Genomic DNA, 16,718 nt, shown 5'->3' with positions numbered 1-16,718 from the left:
GTGGAGACCATCATAAGGAACAAATACCAAACACAGTCAAGCTAGCAGGTAACTGACTTGGGTGCATATGTTCACTACTAGAGAGAAGGCGAGGGTGAGGATGATGGCGATGGCGATGGCCTGCATGCATGCATGCATTATTTGTAGACCTGGATTTGACAAGAGGAGAGATCTCTGCAAACAATGAAAATGGGTGCGGTGCATTGGGATGCTGCTGTTGACAGTTTTGCTCCGAGGGGGCGAGGGGGAAGAAGGGGGAAGAGGTACGGAAAGAAGGTCCTCAAGGAGAAGAAAAACCAAGAGAAAAAAAAAAGGAAAAAAAGAAGAGGGAAAAGTTGCAGTACTTGTATACACGGCGGATCTGGACTGAATATAGAATGAATGACTTTTCTAATTTCCGGGCGCGACATTGAACCCGTCCAGATGCCTCCAAATTGTGCGGTCGATCGCAGATGGCGGCACCAAGTCAGAACCATCAAGAGTCTTCAGGACCCAGCAGGTTCGAGACATATTGATATGTGCCGAGAAAGATTGCGCCGCCCGTACTGATCCAGCCGACACGGGGCACGAAGCCACGAAACAGACCCGCCGCGCCCTCGTCCCTCCATATCTGCTGCAGTACTTTAAGGGGGCCGGCACGAGCAGAGGCACTGCCTACCTCCTTGCGAGCGAGCATGATGCGCGTCTTCAGCACGTCGAGCGGTGTCGTGAACCCGGCGGCGATGCCTCCTGCGACACTGCCAAAGATTGCGCTCTCGGACGCGGTGACCAAGCCTTCATGGCGTCCGGTGAGTCTGTGCTGTCGGTCCGAGTATGAAGCCTTGAAGTATTCCCACAGGCTGAACTGGGTGATGGTGAAGGGTATCTCGCGCATGATAGTCACTCCGCCTCCTCTGTAGAGCTCCCGGACCATGGTCGCGTAGCCATCGGTCTTTCTCAACCCCAGTATGTCCTGCAGCGCGAGCAGGGCCGAGCCACCAAAAAGCCCGGCCTGGGCCCGTTGCTTGACGACCTCGGTGGGCACGCGGATCGCGCAGGCCGCGATCTCTCCGAGCGACGAGGCCAGCATGTGCGTCGAGGCCTGCCGTGAAGATGACTGCGTCGTCGGATCAATCAGTGCTCTCTTGACGCCGTCATACACGACGAAAAAGGACGCAGCCGACGGCATCGAACCGAGTAGCGCCGACGGGAGCCCGGCGTACATGCTCCGCAACGTCCCCTGGACGGTATGGCGTGGGAGGATGGACGCATGTTTGCTGGTCGTGAGGTTCGACTGGAGGCGCGTCTTGATCGTGTCGAGAGGATATAGCGAGAAGTCGACTGTGAGGCCGGCGAAGGCGCCCGCCTGTTCATCATGGCCATGCCGTCAGAAAATCATGGCTCGGTCGACATGCGGAGGAGGGAGGAGGAGGAGGGATTTACGATGAGGGACCGAGTCCATGGCGAGTTCACGACTGTTTCTCCCCCTCGGGGAGCTGCTTGCAGGGTCACATCCTGCTCGATCATTCCTGGAAGTGCCGATGCCTTGGAGAGGCAGGAGGCGGCCCTTTCACTTTTGGGTGCTTGAGTTCCAGGTCGGTGTTGCGGAGGGAAAGTAGCAGCACTCTGTAAATGGAGTTCAATATACTTTGGTGACAATTTTCAAATGACACGGCCGTGATCGGTCTCTTTCGGTCTGTCAATGTCCGAATCGGGCAATGTGTCGTGCTTCACGAGATGCTAACAATTATATTATTCGTTTCCTACATGCCAAACCTCATAGACACCTCCGAGTATCTCGCCTTGTGTAAGGCTATCATGACCAACATACGGCACACTCAAGAGAGTTTGAACCTGGTCAGAATTGAAATATGTAGTCTTAACGCCCTGGACCCCCGGAACGTTTATTTATTGCACTGCTTTCAGTCCTCCACAGCTCGAGTTACATCACCTGTATGGTGTCTGATCAGAAATCCGCCATCTCCCTTCCTCAGTAGAGTCTTGATCCAGTCAACACCAAAGTCCCACCAGCCATGTCGGTCTGGCTTTGCCAATTTGACAAATTCCGGATCGAGGCTACCGACAGTAATATCGACAAATGCCTGTGGCGTATCAAGGTATTCGTGGTTCAGGTATGTAAGGTTTGTACCGCAACGTGAGCAGAACGCCCTCGTTGCGCTATCAGTGCAGCAAAAGCGAGATACATAATTCGAGGAAGATCTTTCAGTCTCACTGACAGGACCAACAGCGTCGCGGGTAGACAAACGAAGAATTTGCTCATTGCCCGCAGTTTCTTTCGATTGTACGTCCCATTCCACCCAGTCGACGGGGACTATGAGCCAGCATTGAACCAAACAGCCAGCTTGACGTCGGCAATCGCCACAATGGTCGATGTCAATCAAAGGAAGTCTCGTTTGGATCTTTTCGGTAGACGAGATGGGAGTCTCGAGGGCGCCAGGAACAGCAGGGCGGTTGTCCCAGGCTGGGACTCTGATAGTGTATCGGATGGCCTGGCAGTAGCAGCCGCCAGTGAGATTTACGGCCTCTTTAGGGAGATACGACATCTTGCGACAAAGGAACTTGTCCACGTGAATACTTGTGACTGAGAGGTGTGTGAGGGAGGGTGCGCTGCGACGGTTCAGGTTAGCGAGCACCGACGCAGGTAAGAACTTGCCTTTAGAGTCTTTGCCAGGCCGTCTAAGAACACAGAGTGTCGTCTCTCTTCAAGAGTGATGGATGAAATCAGTTGAAGTGAAAGGCGGGGATGAATGTTGGCATAGATTGGAGGATGGCCGTTGCCTGGCAACAAACCGGTGTGTGATTGTGGGGGCAGCAAAAATATCCGAAACGGACCCAAAAGTGTCGGAAGAGGCTCGACACATGATTCTGAACCGCGTCGCGAGTCTCTTCATACACACCGGCCACTTATGTCCCGCATGCTCTATGATAGTTCCCACACAGTCCACCCACCCTCTACACCCTCTTCAGCTATGGATACAGGCTACATTGTTCTTCTGTATGCGATATTCAGATCGTCGGCTTGAGCATTTATCCTGGTGCTCCTTGTCGCTATCCTGGTACCCATTGCGAACACCCAGTCGCACCACTTGTTTATATCTCATTCAACCACATCCACAATGGAGCCGTGGCTCGATTCCTTGTCAGAAGACTGGAAGTCTGAACACCGCTCATCCTCCCCTGCGCTTTCTCTCGCAAGCAATCCTCAGCATGGTAGTGTCGCACTATCCCACTCACAAAGTCGCATCCCGCACCTCGCCAACAACATCCGTAAAGAATCGTCCAACGGGAGCTTTCTGAGACATAGATCAAGTCGTGGACAAGCCCGCCAGAGCAGCAAATCCATCCTCCGCGAACGGAGCGCCTCCAGTCTCAACCTGCCGAATGCCCTCAGTTCACAGAAACAGTCAAGCCTGCCGCGCCGAACATCAAGTGTTTTCTCTGATTCCCAGAACTCAGTACAACATCACTCCATCCACGAGAAAACCTCCTTGGCAGAAACACCAGAATGGAAGAGACGGCTGGTTGCAGGGGAAGACATCAATAGCGACGGCTTCGATCTATTCTCGCCTTCAAAGTTAGAGGGCGTTTTCAAACAGCCGAATTCATCGCAGTTACAGAGTGATAGGGTCGAGCAACCCGAAACTGGCTCAGTCCGGAAGCCTTTCAATCTGCCTGCAACCAATCCCTTTCCCGAACAGCAATATTCCAGCTATCGAGTCAACAGAAGTCGGCTAAACCTGGAGATTTTGGAAGAGGTCAATGAGGAGGAAGAGGCGGAGCATCAACACTTGTCTGCAGTATCATCGGACCTCGTAAGGACTGGTTCTCTCCGAGGATTGGTGAAGCAACGAGTTCAATCCCTCGAGGGTGCTGAGAAAAGTCGTTCTACGCCGTCATCACCGAGGGGTTATAATGTGCAGGATCCACGATGGCGAACGATCAGCGGTCAAGAAGAATTGCGAAACGAGTTCATTTCTCCAGTCACGGTGTCGAAACAAAACTCGATCCGTGATACAGTGCTACGCACAGATATTGATATACACGCATTGAAAGGTAAATTGCAAAGTGCCGCTTCGAGGGAGGATGACCGGCCGGGTTCAAGCTTGAGTGACAGCCGCATCAGCTATATGGACAACAAAGATCCCGAAAAACACTTCCAGGATGAACCACTGCCTGATCTGACCTCTCAATCTTTACCTGACGACTTGTCTATGGGCACGCAAGATTTCATTACAGGTGGAGGCTTCATAAATTCGCGACGTGGCGGCCGTTCGAATGAAGCATCGTTCCTCCGCAAGAGTCTCAGCCTCAGTCAAGAGCCTTCCCAAATGGAGCCACACCAGAGACCCGATTTTCAGTTTTACAGTTCGCCGCCCCCCGCTTCACGAGCCCTTGATGATAGCATAGATCAAAGCAGGCTCAGTGCAAGTGCGCCAACAACGCCGCAGGATACCAGTGTTATTCACCACACAGAGAATCAGCTCCGGCCCCCGTCCTCTGGAAGCCCCTTGAAGTTGTTCGGAAATCGAGACACGTACACTAACAATAAGCTCATGCGTATCTTGAGTCATTTTGAAGAGCCTGACGAATCGCGTGAGAAAGTGACTACAGTTACGTCGGAGGAGGAGGCACAAGAGACCGAGTTTCGCATGAGTCAATTTGGGCAGGGTGAGCTTGACGGATTCGGCTTTGAACAAAACATTCGCAGACCATCCCCAGTCGAACAAGCAGTAGTGAAGCCGGAGGATAGAATCTTCAAATCCCCTTTGTCACAGTCGTTGCATGTCTCTGAATTAAACCCCGGCGCAGCCGCAACAGAAACCGCACTCGAAGTGGACCAGGGAAGCACAGAGCAGAAAGAAATCATCGCCCACGCTGAGAAAGAGAGAATAAATAAACGACGAAAGACACTTGTCGACGGCCAGGTGTCGCCACCAACCAACGAGGTTGAAGTCAAGATTCCCGAGCTGGGAGAAGTAGTCACTTATGCTGGGAAGAAGAGAAAGGATGCCCGGCCTGGTGACAAAGGGTTCGAGGCAGATCCAGAAGTCCTTGCTTCACGGGACCTTTTAAGACCGAAATCGGCGAGAAGATCTTCTTCCATCAGTCGTGTCACGGTAGTACCAGGTGCTGAAGCTGTTGAAGCAGGACCGGGACCCCAAGTGGTCAATGAAGACCTCACAGAAGCTCTAGCTGCAGAGCTGGCCACATTTGCGCAGGAAGCAGCCCAAGTAAACAATGATTCGCGCAAGCCATCGCTGGCCACGAAGGACTACATGGAGGAAGCCAACAAGGTCATGCAGTTCATTCGGTCTCGAGGCAAGCCAAAGCCTGTTGCTGCTCTGCCAGATATTACAGAGCCGGCCGACGTGTCAGAGCTGAATGCAGATGCTATTCTGGATCTTGATATCGACGCAGACTCTACGAAGGACGACTTCTCGCGACCACCGTCTCGAGAACATGTGTCACGGCACCCCCAAGACCGTCGTCATGCACGCCACGACTCCAGAACAGCAAGCTATCTGCGGAAATATCGTGAAGACGACATGGACGCTCTGGGAAGCACCTCGATGTTTGGCACGCTCCCACCAGCACGTGAGGCCATGTCTTTGAGTGCAGAAGCTGAACCTGCAGCTCTAGAGGAGATTCAGGAGAGCGATCCACCAAACATCCGCATTTTGAATGCCACCGAAACCGTTAGGAAACGCAAGTACTCAAGTTCCACCGTCGGGGGCCAACAAGATTTGACACTGGATCGTCTGGCACACGCTCAACAATCCCATAACAGCTCCACTCAGCAGTCGTTTCCTACGCGGTCGTCTGCATCCGGCCAGAAAGGAGTCATCTCTTCTGGTACCGTATCGATTCCCGACCAAGTGGGAACTATGACGTTCGATCATGACAAGAAGGTGTGGGTGAAGAAGTTATCTAGCGAAGACGGCTCGAAATGTACGGACAGACAGCATCGGAAAACCATGACAGAGGATGACCCTTTTGAGGATATCCCTGACTTGAGCATTGACGAACAGCGGGAGTTAGAGTCTCATGGGGTGCATTCAAAGACTGCCGTAGACCAGAAAGGAGACATGTTGCGGGCCAATGTACGCGGTGCTAATGAAGCATCTCAACCCTCTCCACCCCCGCTTCCGGACCGCAATGTCAATCCTACATGTGAGCAAAGTGGCGATGTACCGGCAGCCGAAGACGATGTCGAGGAAGTCGATCGAAGTTCCCTTCGCTCCAAGGCTTCAGCGCACGAAGCGAAGCTCCACAATGGCATCCCTTCCAAACCTCCGAGTCAGCTCACAGACGACCGAAGGCAAGCTCGAGCAGTTACCATCGCGTTTTCGTCCCCGGTTGTGTCGGCTGTGAACTACGCCAACTTTTCTGAAGACGACTTCGATGACCTTCCCCGTGAAGAAGATCTGCCCCTTGATGATTCAGCGATCGACCTCGACGCTGAGCATGTTGAGCAAGACCTACCACAACCAGCTGTGCTGCCTCGATCCACAGACTCCTGGAGCAAAATTCATCAAGTGCAACTGCTCAGTCAGGGTTCAGTCACCTTCCAACCTCGAACGATATCGCCTATTGTAGAGGACGATGAAGAACGGTTCCAGCCTCGGATGAGTCTTGTCCACATGAAGCACTCGGAGATGGTGACTCCTGCACCGCCAAAGACCATCGCCAAACTCGAAAAGGCAGGCAACAAGGGGGCCAGCATTCTGTGTTTGACTCCGCTGTCTGACTTCTCCGTGCACCAAATCGATAAAGCCAAAGACCCCGACCAGAGCTACGTTGATGAAAGAAAGCATCCACATGCACTACGGCAAGCTCATGGCTCGCTAGCATTGGCTGTGGATGAGCTGGTCAAGGCGATAACAGACGCAGCGCCTGAGGAGCTGTTTTGGGATCAGCTCCGTCAGATGACGCTTGCTCCTGGCAGCGTTTCTTCAGTCCACGGCCTGAAAGATTACTGTCCCAGCTTGGAAGAGTTGAGTATGTCCGGAAACAACATTTCCCAGCTGGGAGGCTTGCCACCCACCTTGCGGATCCTTGACATGGAGAAGAATTTGGTTAATGACCTAACTTCCTGGAGTCATCTCCGTAACCTTCAATACCTCGATGTGTCGGGCAATCGGTTGGAGAGCTTGGAGGGATTCAGTTCCCTTGTCCATCTGCGGAGCCTACATGCGAACAACAATCAAATCTCTAACATTGACGGAATCCTGGATCTGGACGGCCTGCTCGAGCTAAAACTCAGCGACAACGACCTGACCAAAGTTGATTTTGAGGGCAGTGATTTGAAACGACTGAAGACACTGGATCTTAGCCACAACCAATTGGAGGTGGTTCAGAATATCCACTACTTGCCTGCTCTAGAAGTACTTGATGTCTCTCACAATGTTCTGCGGTTCCCGATGACATGCCATGATGTGGATATTCCGTTGCAGAGACTGCGAATTGCCCACAACGAACTGGAAGTGATCTCTCTTAAGCATATGCGAGCTCTTCGATATCTGGATCTCGACAACAACAAGATCAAGGACATTCAGGGGTTGCAGACGGCATATCACCTTGAGTTCTTGTCTCTCAGGCAACAGGCAGAACAATCAGACATTGTTGATTTGGTTCTGTCTACACCTAACGAATGCCGACACATCCGTCTTTCGTCGAACTTGGTGGGAAATGGGACGTTGAAACTCCCGGCATCGCCTCAAAATAATCTTCGCGAACTAGAGATTGCTGCATGTGGCATTTCGGAGCTTCCCGAAAGGTTTGGGCTATTCTTTCCCAACTGCCGATATCTGAACGCCAATTTCAATGCCATCAAGGAGGTAGACCCACTACGAAAGATGGTTCATCTGAATACCTTGCTCCTGGCGAAGAACCGCGTCCAGAGGCTGAGGCGAACTTGCCTGGTCATGTCAAGGCTTCCATCGCTGCAGCAAATTGATCTACGCGAAAACCCTTTGACAGTGGGATTTTATAGTCCTGCGACAGGTCAAGTGGCACCTTCGGAGTCGGCACGGTACGACCTGCCTGAGGGGTCGGAGACCGAGGACGCTTGCTGGATGAAAGTGCTTGATGAAATAACAGGTTTACGACGACGTACAATCGAGTTGATGCTTGCCGAGAATTGCAAGAACTTGGTTCAACTCGACGGACTGAAACTTCCACGTGGGCTGTCCAGCTCGGAGGATGAGACATGGAATAAACTGACGGGCCGGGGAGTGCTTGTGAAGCCAACGACCACGATTGTGGAAGCGGCTGGTGGAAATGATGGGAATGCGGAGGTTCCGGATGGTCTTGGGCGGGGTTGTCTGGTTACAGGCGATGACGGGGATGCATTTAATGGTTGATGAATGTACAACAGGGCCGTCTAGGTCGTCTTCTGGGGAAATGATGGGATGGATCGTGCGTTGGGTTTCAAAAGTTACGTGGTTGGTTTTGGGTTCTTTTGGAAATTCTCGGGGGTCGAGCATGTTTTGTTGCTTGTTGAGCGAATAATGTTGGAACAGCGCACGATGATCACAGCTTTTGTGTTATTGTGTACAGTATGGACGAATGATGAATCTTTAGCAAACATTCATGTCTCCAGACACCCACAGGAGCTCTGACCTTTTGACGAGGGAATGCCGGCCTCCCCCTGGATCTTGTCAGCCTTGCCGAGACTCACGCGCCAACCTTGTCGGGTTCTGGTGGCATTCCTGCCGGTGTTTTGCAGACGGCGCACAGACCCTCTACCAGCCTTGTGCATTGGATCTTCTAGGCTATGCATGTCCCAGCCTGATGACTGGGGACGTGGGAGAATGTGAGCCGCCGACCATGAATTTCTCTGAGGGTACAAATAGAGAGACCTGTTGGCCGGATATAATGCGTCTTGCAACTTTCGCTCTCTGTGTCTTCCAACGCCTCTATTCCGCAGTGTGTGAGGGGAGATCCATATTTCTCTAAGTATTGTCAGCCCAAAGAAACCATGATCAGGTCCTTGTGCGTCTCGGTTGTCTTGTACAGTTGTGCATATGCGTCGCCGATAGCGCAACCACAACCTCAGGCGGTGACGGCAGTGATACCTCCGCCACAGCCACCACCGCCGGGGTGTGCAGGCACGTTTCCAGGCGTGTTTGGTATTGCGTTGACGAATATCTCGGTTCCTGCTTCACCTTCGGAAACCAATCCTGCTGACAAGCTCCGGGAGAGGCAAGAGGTGCCGCCCGTGCCAATCTTCACAATGGGCGCCGTGTCCCAGATCGGGGACGGGCAGGTCCAGGGAGGAATGCACACCACGACCATCACCATGTCGACGACGTCCATGGCGCCAGTAAGTCAGATTGGCGACGGTCAGATTCAGGCTCCGGTGGTTACCGCTGTGTCTGGGACATACGCGACAGAAGCGTCTCTGGTTGTGGCGCCGACGTCGAATGTCCCGGTTCCTTTTCCTCCGCGGGGATCGAACCAGTCTGCAACACCGACAAAGCCGCCTACTGTGCTGGAGCAGGCCTGCGGGGTCTCGACGCGGCTGAACCTCAGTCCAACCTTCCCATTGCCATTGCCATCACCGTCGCCATCATCATCTTCCTTGCAACCTAGTATACCTGCTCCATCCTCGTCCTCATCGACCTCGCCCTCATCGACCAACGACAGCACCACCTCCATCACCCCTTCAACCTCACCCACTCCATCCCCCTCGCCACGCTTATCCCTCGTGTCCTGCCTCACAGACTCTACCCTGCGCCTGCACCTTCGCGACAACAACCTCTACGACGCCTTCAACCGGACCGGCTACATCGCGTCGAACTACCAATTCCAATTCGACGGGCCCCCGCAATCAGGCGCCATCTGGACCAGCGGCTGGAGTATCTGTCCCGTCGATACAAGCAACAATAACAACGACTTAAGTCCTCGTTCTAGCTCTAGTCCCACTCCCGCTGGCGAGACAAGCACGGTCGAGGACAACGGGATACGGACGCTCGCGCTCGGCGGGACCACCACCTTCTGGCAATGTCTCAGCGGCGACTTTTATAACCTGTACACGGAGAATTGGGCCGCGCAGTGTAGTCCGGTGGAGTTGAGGGTTGTGCGCCTGGTGGATTGTGGTCAGTGAATCTCCCGGCCGTTGGGCATTTGGGTGTGGGCGATCCGGGGGGGGTCCAAGATTCCGGCATGGAGGGTTTGGGATAGATGAATGGTGGATCACGAATTTAATTAGACTAATGAATGATATAATTTCTTTCGGGGTTTTGATGTTTACTTCCTCTCTCGCGGGTAATATTTACCAGAAGTGAAAAGTTGATCCACTGACGTACATAGGACTGAAGAGCCTGATGGTACATACTCGGTACAAAAGGCTGGGGGTTGAGTTGGCTCGTTGGGGGAGTATTCGACGATGCTGTGGTGCCAAGACCGGACGAGGCTGGAGTCTCCTTGGACTACCTATGGACGAAGTATAGCGGACATTGCGAGACCTGCAAGAGTCCGGGTGCCCCTACACCAAGTAGTCTCCTTATTGAACCTCCGACCCTCGCACCGCTGTCTAGTAAGGGACTGCGACACGTTCGCCTCCGCTCATCACGGCAGCTGATTCTAGTTCCATCTCACAGCGCATCAGGTCTGTGACTTGCTCTACACCGTCCCCCATGGCCCTTTCTAACTCACTACTCTAAAACACCGCGCACCCCCCACAGATCCTTGAGGTCGTTCTTGTTCCACTCCCAATCGACCGCCTGGAACTTTTGCTCGAGCGCGTCGCGGTTCGCGGCCAGCTTGACCTTCAAGTCGTCCCAGTCGACCTTGACGAGTTTGCCCGCACGCTTGACGATCTCGCCGTTGACCATGACGGTATCGACGTCAGCGGCCGCGGCGTGCGTGACCAGCGCGGCCGAGAAGTCGACGCTGCCGACCATCGAGGGCGAGTCGGTGCGCACGAGCACAATGTCGGCGCACTTGCCGACCTCGAGACTGCCGATCTTGTCCTCCATGTGCATCGCCGCCGCGCCGCCCAGCGTCGCCATGTACAGCACGTCGTCGGTGCGCGCGGGGATCAGGTCCGGCAGCTTGCCGCGGGCGTGGAAGGCGGCGTTGGCCCGCATGCGCTCCTGCTGCAGGGCCAGGCGCATCGCGAAGAACGGGTCCCCCGAGCAGATGGCCGGCGAGTCGATGCCCAGCCCGATGCGACAGCCGGGGCTGCGGTGGAAGTCGAACGCCGACGGGACGCCGTGCGACATGGCCATCTCGGACTCGGGCGTGCTGACGATGCCGATCTGGTGGGTGCGCACGAACTCGATGTCCCCCGCCGACGGCTCGCACGTGTGCGAAAGGGTCGTCTGCGGCGGCAGCGGCATGGCCTTGTCGCGCAGGAACGCCAGTGAGGGGAGGTTGTAGCGCGGCACGTCGTGGCACGTCACGGGGACAGCATGGTCCCGTGTGAAGGCGAGGATCTCGCGCGCCTCGGCCTCGGGGATCCAGTGCATCGTGTCGAAGCCCAGGCCCAGCGTGACCCGGCCGTCGTTTCCCGGCCCGCCCAACGGCTGCTGGCGCCACAGCGTCTTGAACAGCTCGATCTGCTTCGCGTGGTGCACCGTCATGTCCGGCAGCGTCATCGGGTTGAGCGACGTGGGGATCGCAAAGGGCGACGCGCAGTACACGCTCCGGATCCCGGACTCGATGGTGGCCTGGATGCAGCGCCTCGCGTGGTCCGGAGTGACCACAACGTGCGAATGGTCCATGACGGTCGTCACGCCGCAGAAGAGCGCCTCGCTGGCCCCCGACAGCTGCGACAGGTACATGTCCTCGGGTCCCAGGAACGTCATGCGCCCTTGCAGCAGGTGCGCGCAGTACTCGAGCAGGGTGTGGTTGCTGACCGTCGACCGCAGCTGGGCCTGGAAGACGTGTCGGTGGGGGTCGACAAAGCCGGGCGTCACGATGCAGTCGGTGGCGTCGATGACTTGAACGGACGCCGCATCTTTGGTTTCGACGTTGATGTCTGGACCGATCTGAGTGATCACGCCGCCTTCGACGAGGATGTCGAGCTGGGGGAACGAGGATTTCCGGTCCTGATCCCACGTCAGGACTCGGCCGTTCTTGATCAGATATCCTGGTGCTGGCATATTATATGTGCAGAGAGAAAGAGGTGGATGCGAAACAGAGGATCAAAAGAGAAGTTAGAAAAAAGAGAAGAGGTCAAGCTGACCTTTTGAAGCGTCTTATTATATGGGAGAAGAGATGCAGAAGTGCGTACCCTCGTACCCTCCCTCCTCCCTCCTTCAACCCCGGAGGGCGCCCTACCTCTCTCCACAGATCTACACATCCACAAACCCGCACATCCCATAATGGTTCCATACCATACTGACGAAGTGACTCCTCTTGCTTCCTGACCAACGGTCTATCCCATCCATGCTCGGTCATCCCAACCCGATCGAGTCTCTCGGTACGCCGGCGCCGACAAAATCGGTCCTTGCGCCGGCCCCCTGACCGTTGGCCGCGCGTGCCTTGTGCCTTGTAATCCCCCCCAAAAATGGGCCGGGCATTAGTACCGAGGGACCGAGAGCAGAGCAACGCAGATTAGAACGGTAGAGTCAAATAAGAACATACCGAGCATGAGTACAAGGGAGGGAGTTCATTCTCCAAGACCCTACAGGTGGTGACGATGTACGTGTATAGTACGAGTACGGTAAGGTACGTGTATGGCTTCGTCGCGAATCTAGCTTGGTTTGTAGATAATAATACATCCCCGGTACAATACTTGTGACATGTGTGCGAAGTGGGGGCACCTGCGGTCTTTCCTATTGCGGTTGACATTTACTTGAATAGAATTTTCCACTGAGCTGGACAGAACAGAACGGAGGAGAACTGACATGACTTGACTTGAATCGATGAAGATTTATAAAACACTATATGGAGGGCGACGACGATACTAACTGACCTCCCATCTCCGTCTCCGTCTCCCTTACCCCTCCTCGCCAAAAGCCATCAAACGACACGACATCTCCTACCTAAGAGTCGGTATGTAGCTCGCAGCTAAAATTTGTCATCACGCCGCGCAGCATTTCCGCCTCTAGCTTGTTTGTCGTACTCTGTACGGCCGCAACAGATCGATCACTTCCACTTTCTCACGGGGTTACCAGCCCATAGGTTGAGTGCGTGGGAGCATCATGGAGACAGGGAGACAGGGAGACAGCACAACTATCTGAGGAGCACATGAGGTAGATGGGTGCATGAAAGGTGAGTCTTGCTAGCAGTAATGGTTACGGTTAGTAAAGAAAAGGTTGTGGTTGGATGAGATAAAAATCGGCCCGAAGGTCTCCCTCCCCCCAATGCGCCGAGGCTGAGGCAGAAAAGGGGAAAAGGGGGCGAAATTGAGACGATCATTAATTACACCGAAGCATCCGCACAAAACATAGCCGCCTGTCTATTGTCACGAGGTCTTGTCGGCAGTGCATTCCTTCTAACAGAAAGAAAATGAAGAAGAAGGTGAAAAGGGATGAAAAAGGCAGATATGGCTTCATCCCAGCAGAGTAGGAGAGCAGAGCTACGCTTGATGCAATACCGAGATACCAGACACCGACAACTAACTAAATCCCTCCCAAGTCCTTCACCCCAGTACAACCATGTTGGTCCTCATCGTCGGCATCACGGGAAATGTGGGTTCCAAGCTCATCACACCCCTCCAGGAGCACGGGGCTCAAGTGCGCGGGTTGGCCAGGAACAAATCCAAGCTCGCCCCGGACAAGGCACAGGCTCTGGAGAGCTTCCACGAAATGGAGGCGTGGTACGACGTCCCTGCCATCAAGAAGGCCCTGGTGGGTGTGGACGCCGTCATCTGCGCGTACGGGCCGGTGCCGGAACTCGTTCTGGATGCGCAGTTGCTGCTCGTGCGGTTGATGGAGGAGCAGGGCATAACAGTAAGCAAATTCTCGACCAGAGGTTGCATGCCTTTAAAGTCAAGAACAGCGACGATTCAGGTGTGCAGAAAACTGGATATAATTTGCTGACTTTTGTGTGCAGCGATTCGTCCCGTCCGCTTGGAACCTGGACTGGTCGATCCTGTCATTCGGTGACATCGTATACTACGATCTCTTCCTGGCATTCAAGCGCCAACTCGCCATGTCTTCCCGCATCGAGCCAATGTACATCTTCGTCGGCTTCTTGGCAGAGACTTTCTTCTCCCTTCCCGGCCACGGTGTATTCGACCCCAGCACACATGGAGTCTGGGACCCAGCGGCCGGCAGTCCGCGTGCCGAGTACTGGGGCACGGGCGACGAAAAGTGGCAGATCACAACCGAGCAAGACGCGGCCGACTTCACCGCCGCGTTGGTATGTGACCCGTCTCGCGAAGGTGCAGTGTACAGATACTGTTCCTGGGAGTATAGCGTCAAGCAGATCGCCGCGATATATCAGGAGGAAAAGGGGATCCCGGTCAAGCTGAACCGTCTGGGCTCCTTACAAGATCTCACCGTGACGGCTGAGAAAAGTCAGCAGGAGCTCGGTCTGGCCAGGTTTTGGGAGTGGATGGGCTATACCTACCAGATCTGCCAACTCGGTGGCAAAACCATGATGAAGGCGTTGGACAACAAGCTGTATCCAGATCTCAAGCATACCACACTGCAATACTTTCTGAAGCAACATCCGGAGATATAACATGGACAGTAGCTACACGTCGCATTGATACACAGGGCTATTTATGCAAATTAATAGTAGCATACCTGTTGAGTGGTGTCCAAACTCATTCTGCGAAACTGTTTCGCATGTCCTGGAATTGTTTTTATAGCCTTTCCCTCGGCTTTTGGAGAAGATGTATCATGTCTGAGAGCAACCGGGAAACAAGTCGGCTAGATCTTGACTCCAAAAGTCCCAGTTGTCGCCACAGAAATCATACATGAAAGCCTGTAGTTCAAGCTCGCTAGGCTTGTCGTCCGAAACTGTGGTTGCGGCAGATATTTGGCTTGTGCATGTTTGGGTGTAGTCAATGTTATTTGGCATTGACAAGTTCCCAAGACCAGCCGTGGTGGTGACGGAAGCGCCATCACGTCGGGTAGCCCTCTCCTGCTCAACACCATTCGGATCATCGAACGGACTTGCGTCAAAGCTGCAAAGATCAGCCCCGTCAAGACAGCCAAGAGCGTCTGCTCCGTCGCCTTGAGATTCAACCAATCTCGCTCGAAGCTCACCAAGCCGCGAAGCCAGGGTATCGATGTTTTTCACCATCAACTCGGACGTCGTCCAGAACTTGTGGCTACGGTCCAGAGTGAGCCTCAGGAGGTCGAAGTTGGACTGAGCTAGATCTCGTTCCGCCTCATCTTGCGCGAACGCCTTCTTGAATAACTGGGTGGCTGCTGCGATCCAGAACGTAGATGCAAGGAGTGGATGGCCGTATCCGATGTGGTTGGGTGAAGCTTTTCGGACGACGCGTATGATCTCCTCTGCAGCCTCGAGATATTTTTCCCAGGCTGTCTGATCTTCCGTGAAGCCCAGTATCGCTCGAAGTTTCTGCGTCACCGAAGGACCACTGAGCGACAGATACGCCGACAGTTTCTTGCCTTTGAGGACCGAAGAACCGGTGTTTCGGATGCAGTAGTGATGTAAAATCATGAGTCTACCCAGATGAATCATGGCGTGAATAAGTTGCTTGTGGCAGTCTTCGATCGCCGTCGCCTCGCCGTATGAATCGCTAGAGGGGCAAAACGACAAGTAGTTGCCCTGATATGAGAGCTCCTTCGGCAGCATGGTTTTGAAGTACAAAATAAAATCGTCTAGAACCGCGAGTTTCCGTTCGTCCACGGGATTGCCACAGCCCGAATCCAACAAAGGTGAAACATCCAGCCTGGGTCGTTCGCGGTCGCAATGGGAGGTTGGATTGGCAGTTGTATGCGCATCGCGAAGCAGCGAGTTGATCACAATATACCAAGCCTCCCCATTAGTGTTTCCACTTTCGAGTAACTTTCGAGTTCGATGAAGAGGATCAGGGTCCAAGAAACAGCTTGGCTGGTAGTGTCCTTCATACCACGACTTTTCATTCACTGGGAGGAGTACAGCATATTCTCCATCGTGTATGGACGCTGGGCGTCTACGAACAGTCGAAGCAAAGACGTCCAGTTCCCAAAGAAGCCACCAGGCTCTTCGTTGTTCCTCCTTGCACGACCACGACTCGGTCCAGGCGTTCTCCTCCAGTTTCGATTTTCCTTGAAGCAGTGAATCTGTCAAATGCAGATCCAGCTCGTGTGCAACGCGGACGCAGGTACCGAGGGATCTCCATGCTCTTCCTCGGGCACTAACGATCATCTCATAAAACGTGATAAGAACGAGCGCTTGAAGAAGTGCGAGGGGAGGTTTGCCGTCACCACATTGATCCAGCTGCTCCTTGGTTATTGTGCAAGCCAGCTTGTAGAAATGATTGGGTGCGTGTGAGATGTCAGGATATCGCGAGTTGAGAGAGAGTCGTAGTCCGGGCTTTTCTTCCACATAATGTGTAGCTATAGCGCTTACTGCAGCAAGTAGAGCTGAGGATGGGCCCTGCTGTATCTGGTTATATACCATCGAGTCGAATGTTGGTCGATGAAAGAGAGATAGAAAGGTTACTTTTTCAAAGTATGTCCTCGTTCTTAAGGTGTCAGTAAGGGCTTTCACTTATTCACGGCGGATATCCGTACAGTTTAAAGAGCATGTCCTTTGAAATGCAGAGAATACGGCAGACGTAGCTGGTGTTGTCCTGCGCAGGC

General features: G+C 53.8%; 6 protein-coding genes across 6 annotated transcripts; 3 read left to right on the top strand and 3 right to left on the bottom strand.

Moving 5' to 3' along the window:
* Positions 1–475: 475 nt before the first annotated feature.
* On the bottom strand, positions 476–2,543 carry AYO21_02446 (hypothetical protein; the record flags this gene model as incomplete). The annotated part of the gene is made up of 4 exons (XM_022652424.1): positions 476–1,345; positions 1,423–1,605; positions 1,926–2,081; positions 2,217–2,543. 4 exons carry the CDS (start codon positions 2,541–2,543, stop codon positions 476–478), a joined length of 1,536 nt encoding a protein of 511 aa, XP_022515112.1.
* Positions 2,544–3,116: 573 nt separating this feature from the next.
* On the top strand, positions 3,117–8,363 carry AYO21_02445 (hypothetical protein; the record flags this gene model as incomplete). The annotated part of the gene is made up of 1 exon (XM_022652423.1): positions 3,117–8,363. One exon carries the CDS (start codon positions 3,117–3,119, stop codon positions 8,361–8,363), a length of 5,247 nt encoding a protein of 1,748 aa, XP_022515111.1.
* Positions 8,364–8,980: 617 nt separating this feature from the next.
* On the top strand, positions 8,981–10,108 carry AYO21_02444 (hypothetical protein; the record flags this gene model as incomplete). Its single annotated transcript, XM_022652422.1, has 1 exon — positions 8,981–10,108. One exon carries the CDS (start codon positions 8,981–8,983, stop codon positions 10,106–10,108), a length of 1,128 nt encoding a protein of 375 aa, XP_022515110.1.
* A 550-nt stretch (positions 10,109–10,658) lies between these two features.
* On the bottom strand, positions 10,659–12,110 carry AYO21_02443 (hypothetical protein; the record flags this gene model as incomplete). The annotated part of the gene is made up of 1 exon (XM_022652421.1): positions 10,659–12,110. The coding sequence occupies one exon, from the start codon at positions 12,108–12,110 to the stop codon at positions 10,659–10,661; it is 1,452 nt and encodes a 483-aa protein (XP_022515109.1).
* A 1,500-nt stretch (positions 12,111–13,610) lies between these two features.
* On the top strand, positions 13,611–14,640 carry AYO21_02442 (hypothetical protein; the record flags this gene model as incomplete). The annotated part of the gene is made up of 2 exons (XM_022652420.1): positions 13,611–13,904; positions 14,008–14,640. 2 exons carry the CDS (start codon positions 13,611–13,613, stop codon positions 14,638–14,640), a joined length of 927 nt encoding a protein of 308 aa, XP_022515108.1.
* A 159-nt stretch (positions 14,641–14,799) lies between these two features.
* Positions 14,800–16,536, bottom strand: AYO21_02441 (hypothetical protein; the record flags this gene model as incomplete). The annotated part of the gene is made up of 1 exon (XM_022652419.1): positions 14,800–16,536. One exon carries the CDS (start codon positions 16,534–16,536, stop codon positions 14,800–14,802), a length of 1,737 nt encoding a protein of 578 aa, XP_022515107.1.
* Between the last annotated feature and the right edge of the window lie 182 nt (positions 16,537–16,718).

This window comes from Fonsecaea monophora (genome assembly GCF_001642475.1).
Source record: "Fonsecaea monophora strain CBS 269.37 chromosome Unknown Scaff11, whole genome shotgun sequence".
Taxonomy (NCBI): Eukaryota; Fungi; Ascomycota; class Eurotiomycetes; order Chaetothyriales; family Herpotrichiellaceae; genus Fonsecaea; species Fonsecaea monophora.
This window is presented reverse-complemented; position numbering and strand designations above follow the sequence as displayed.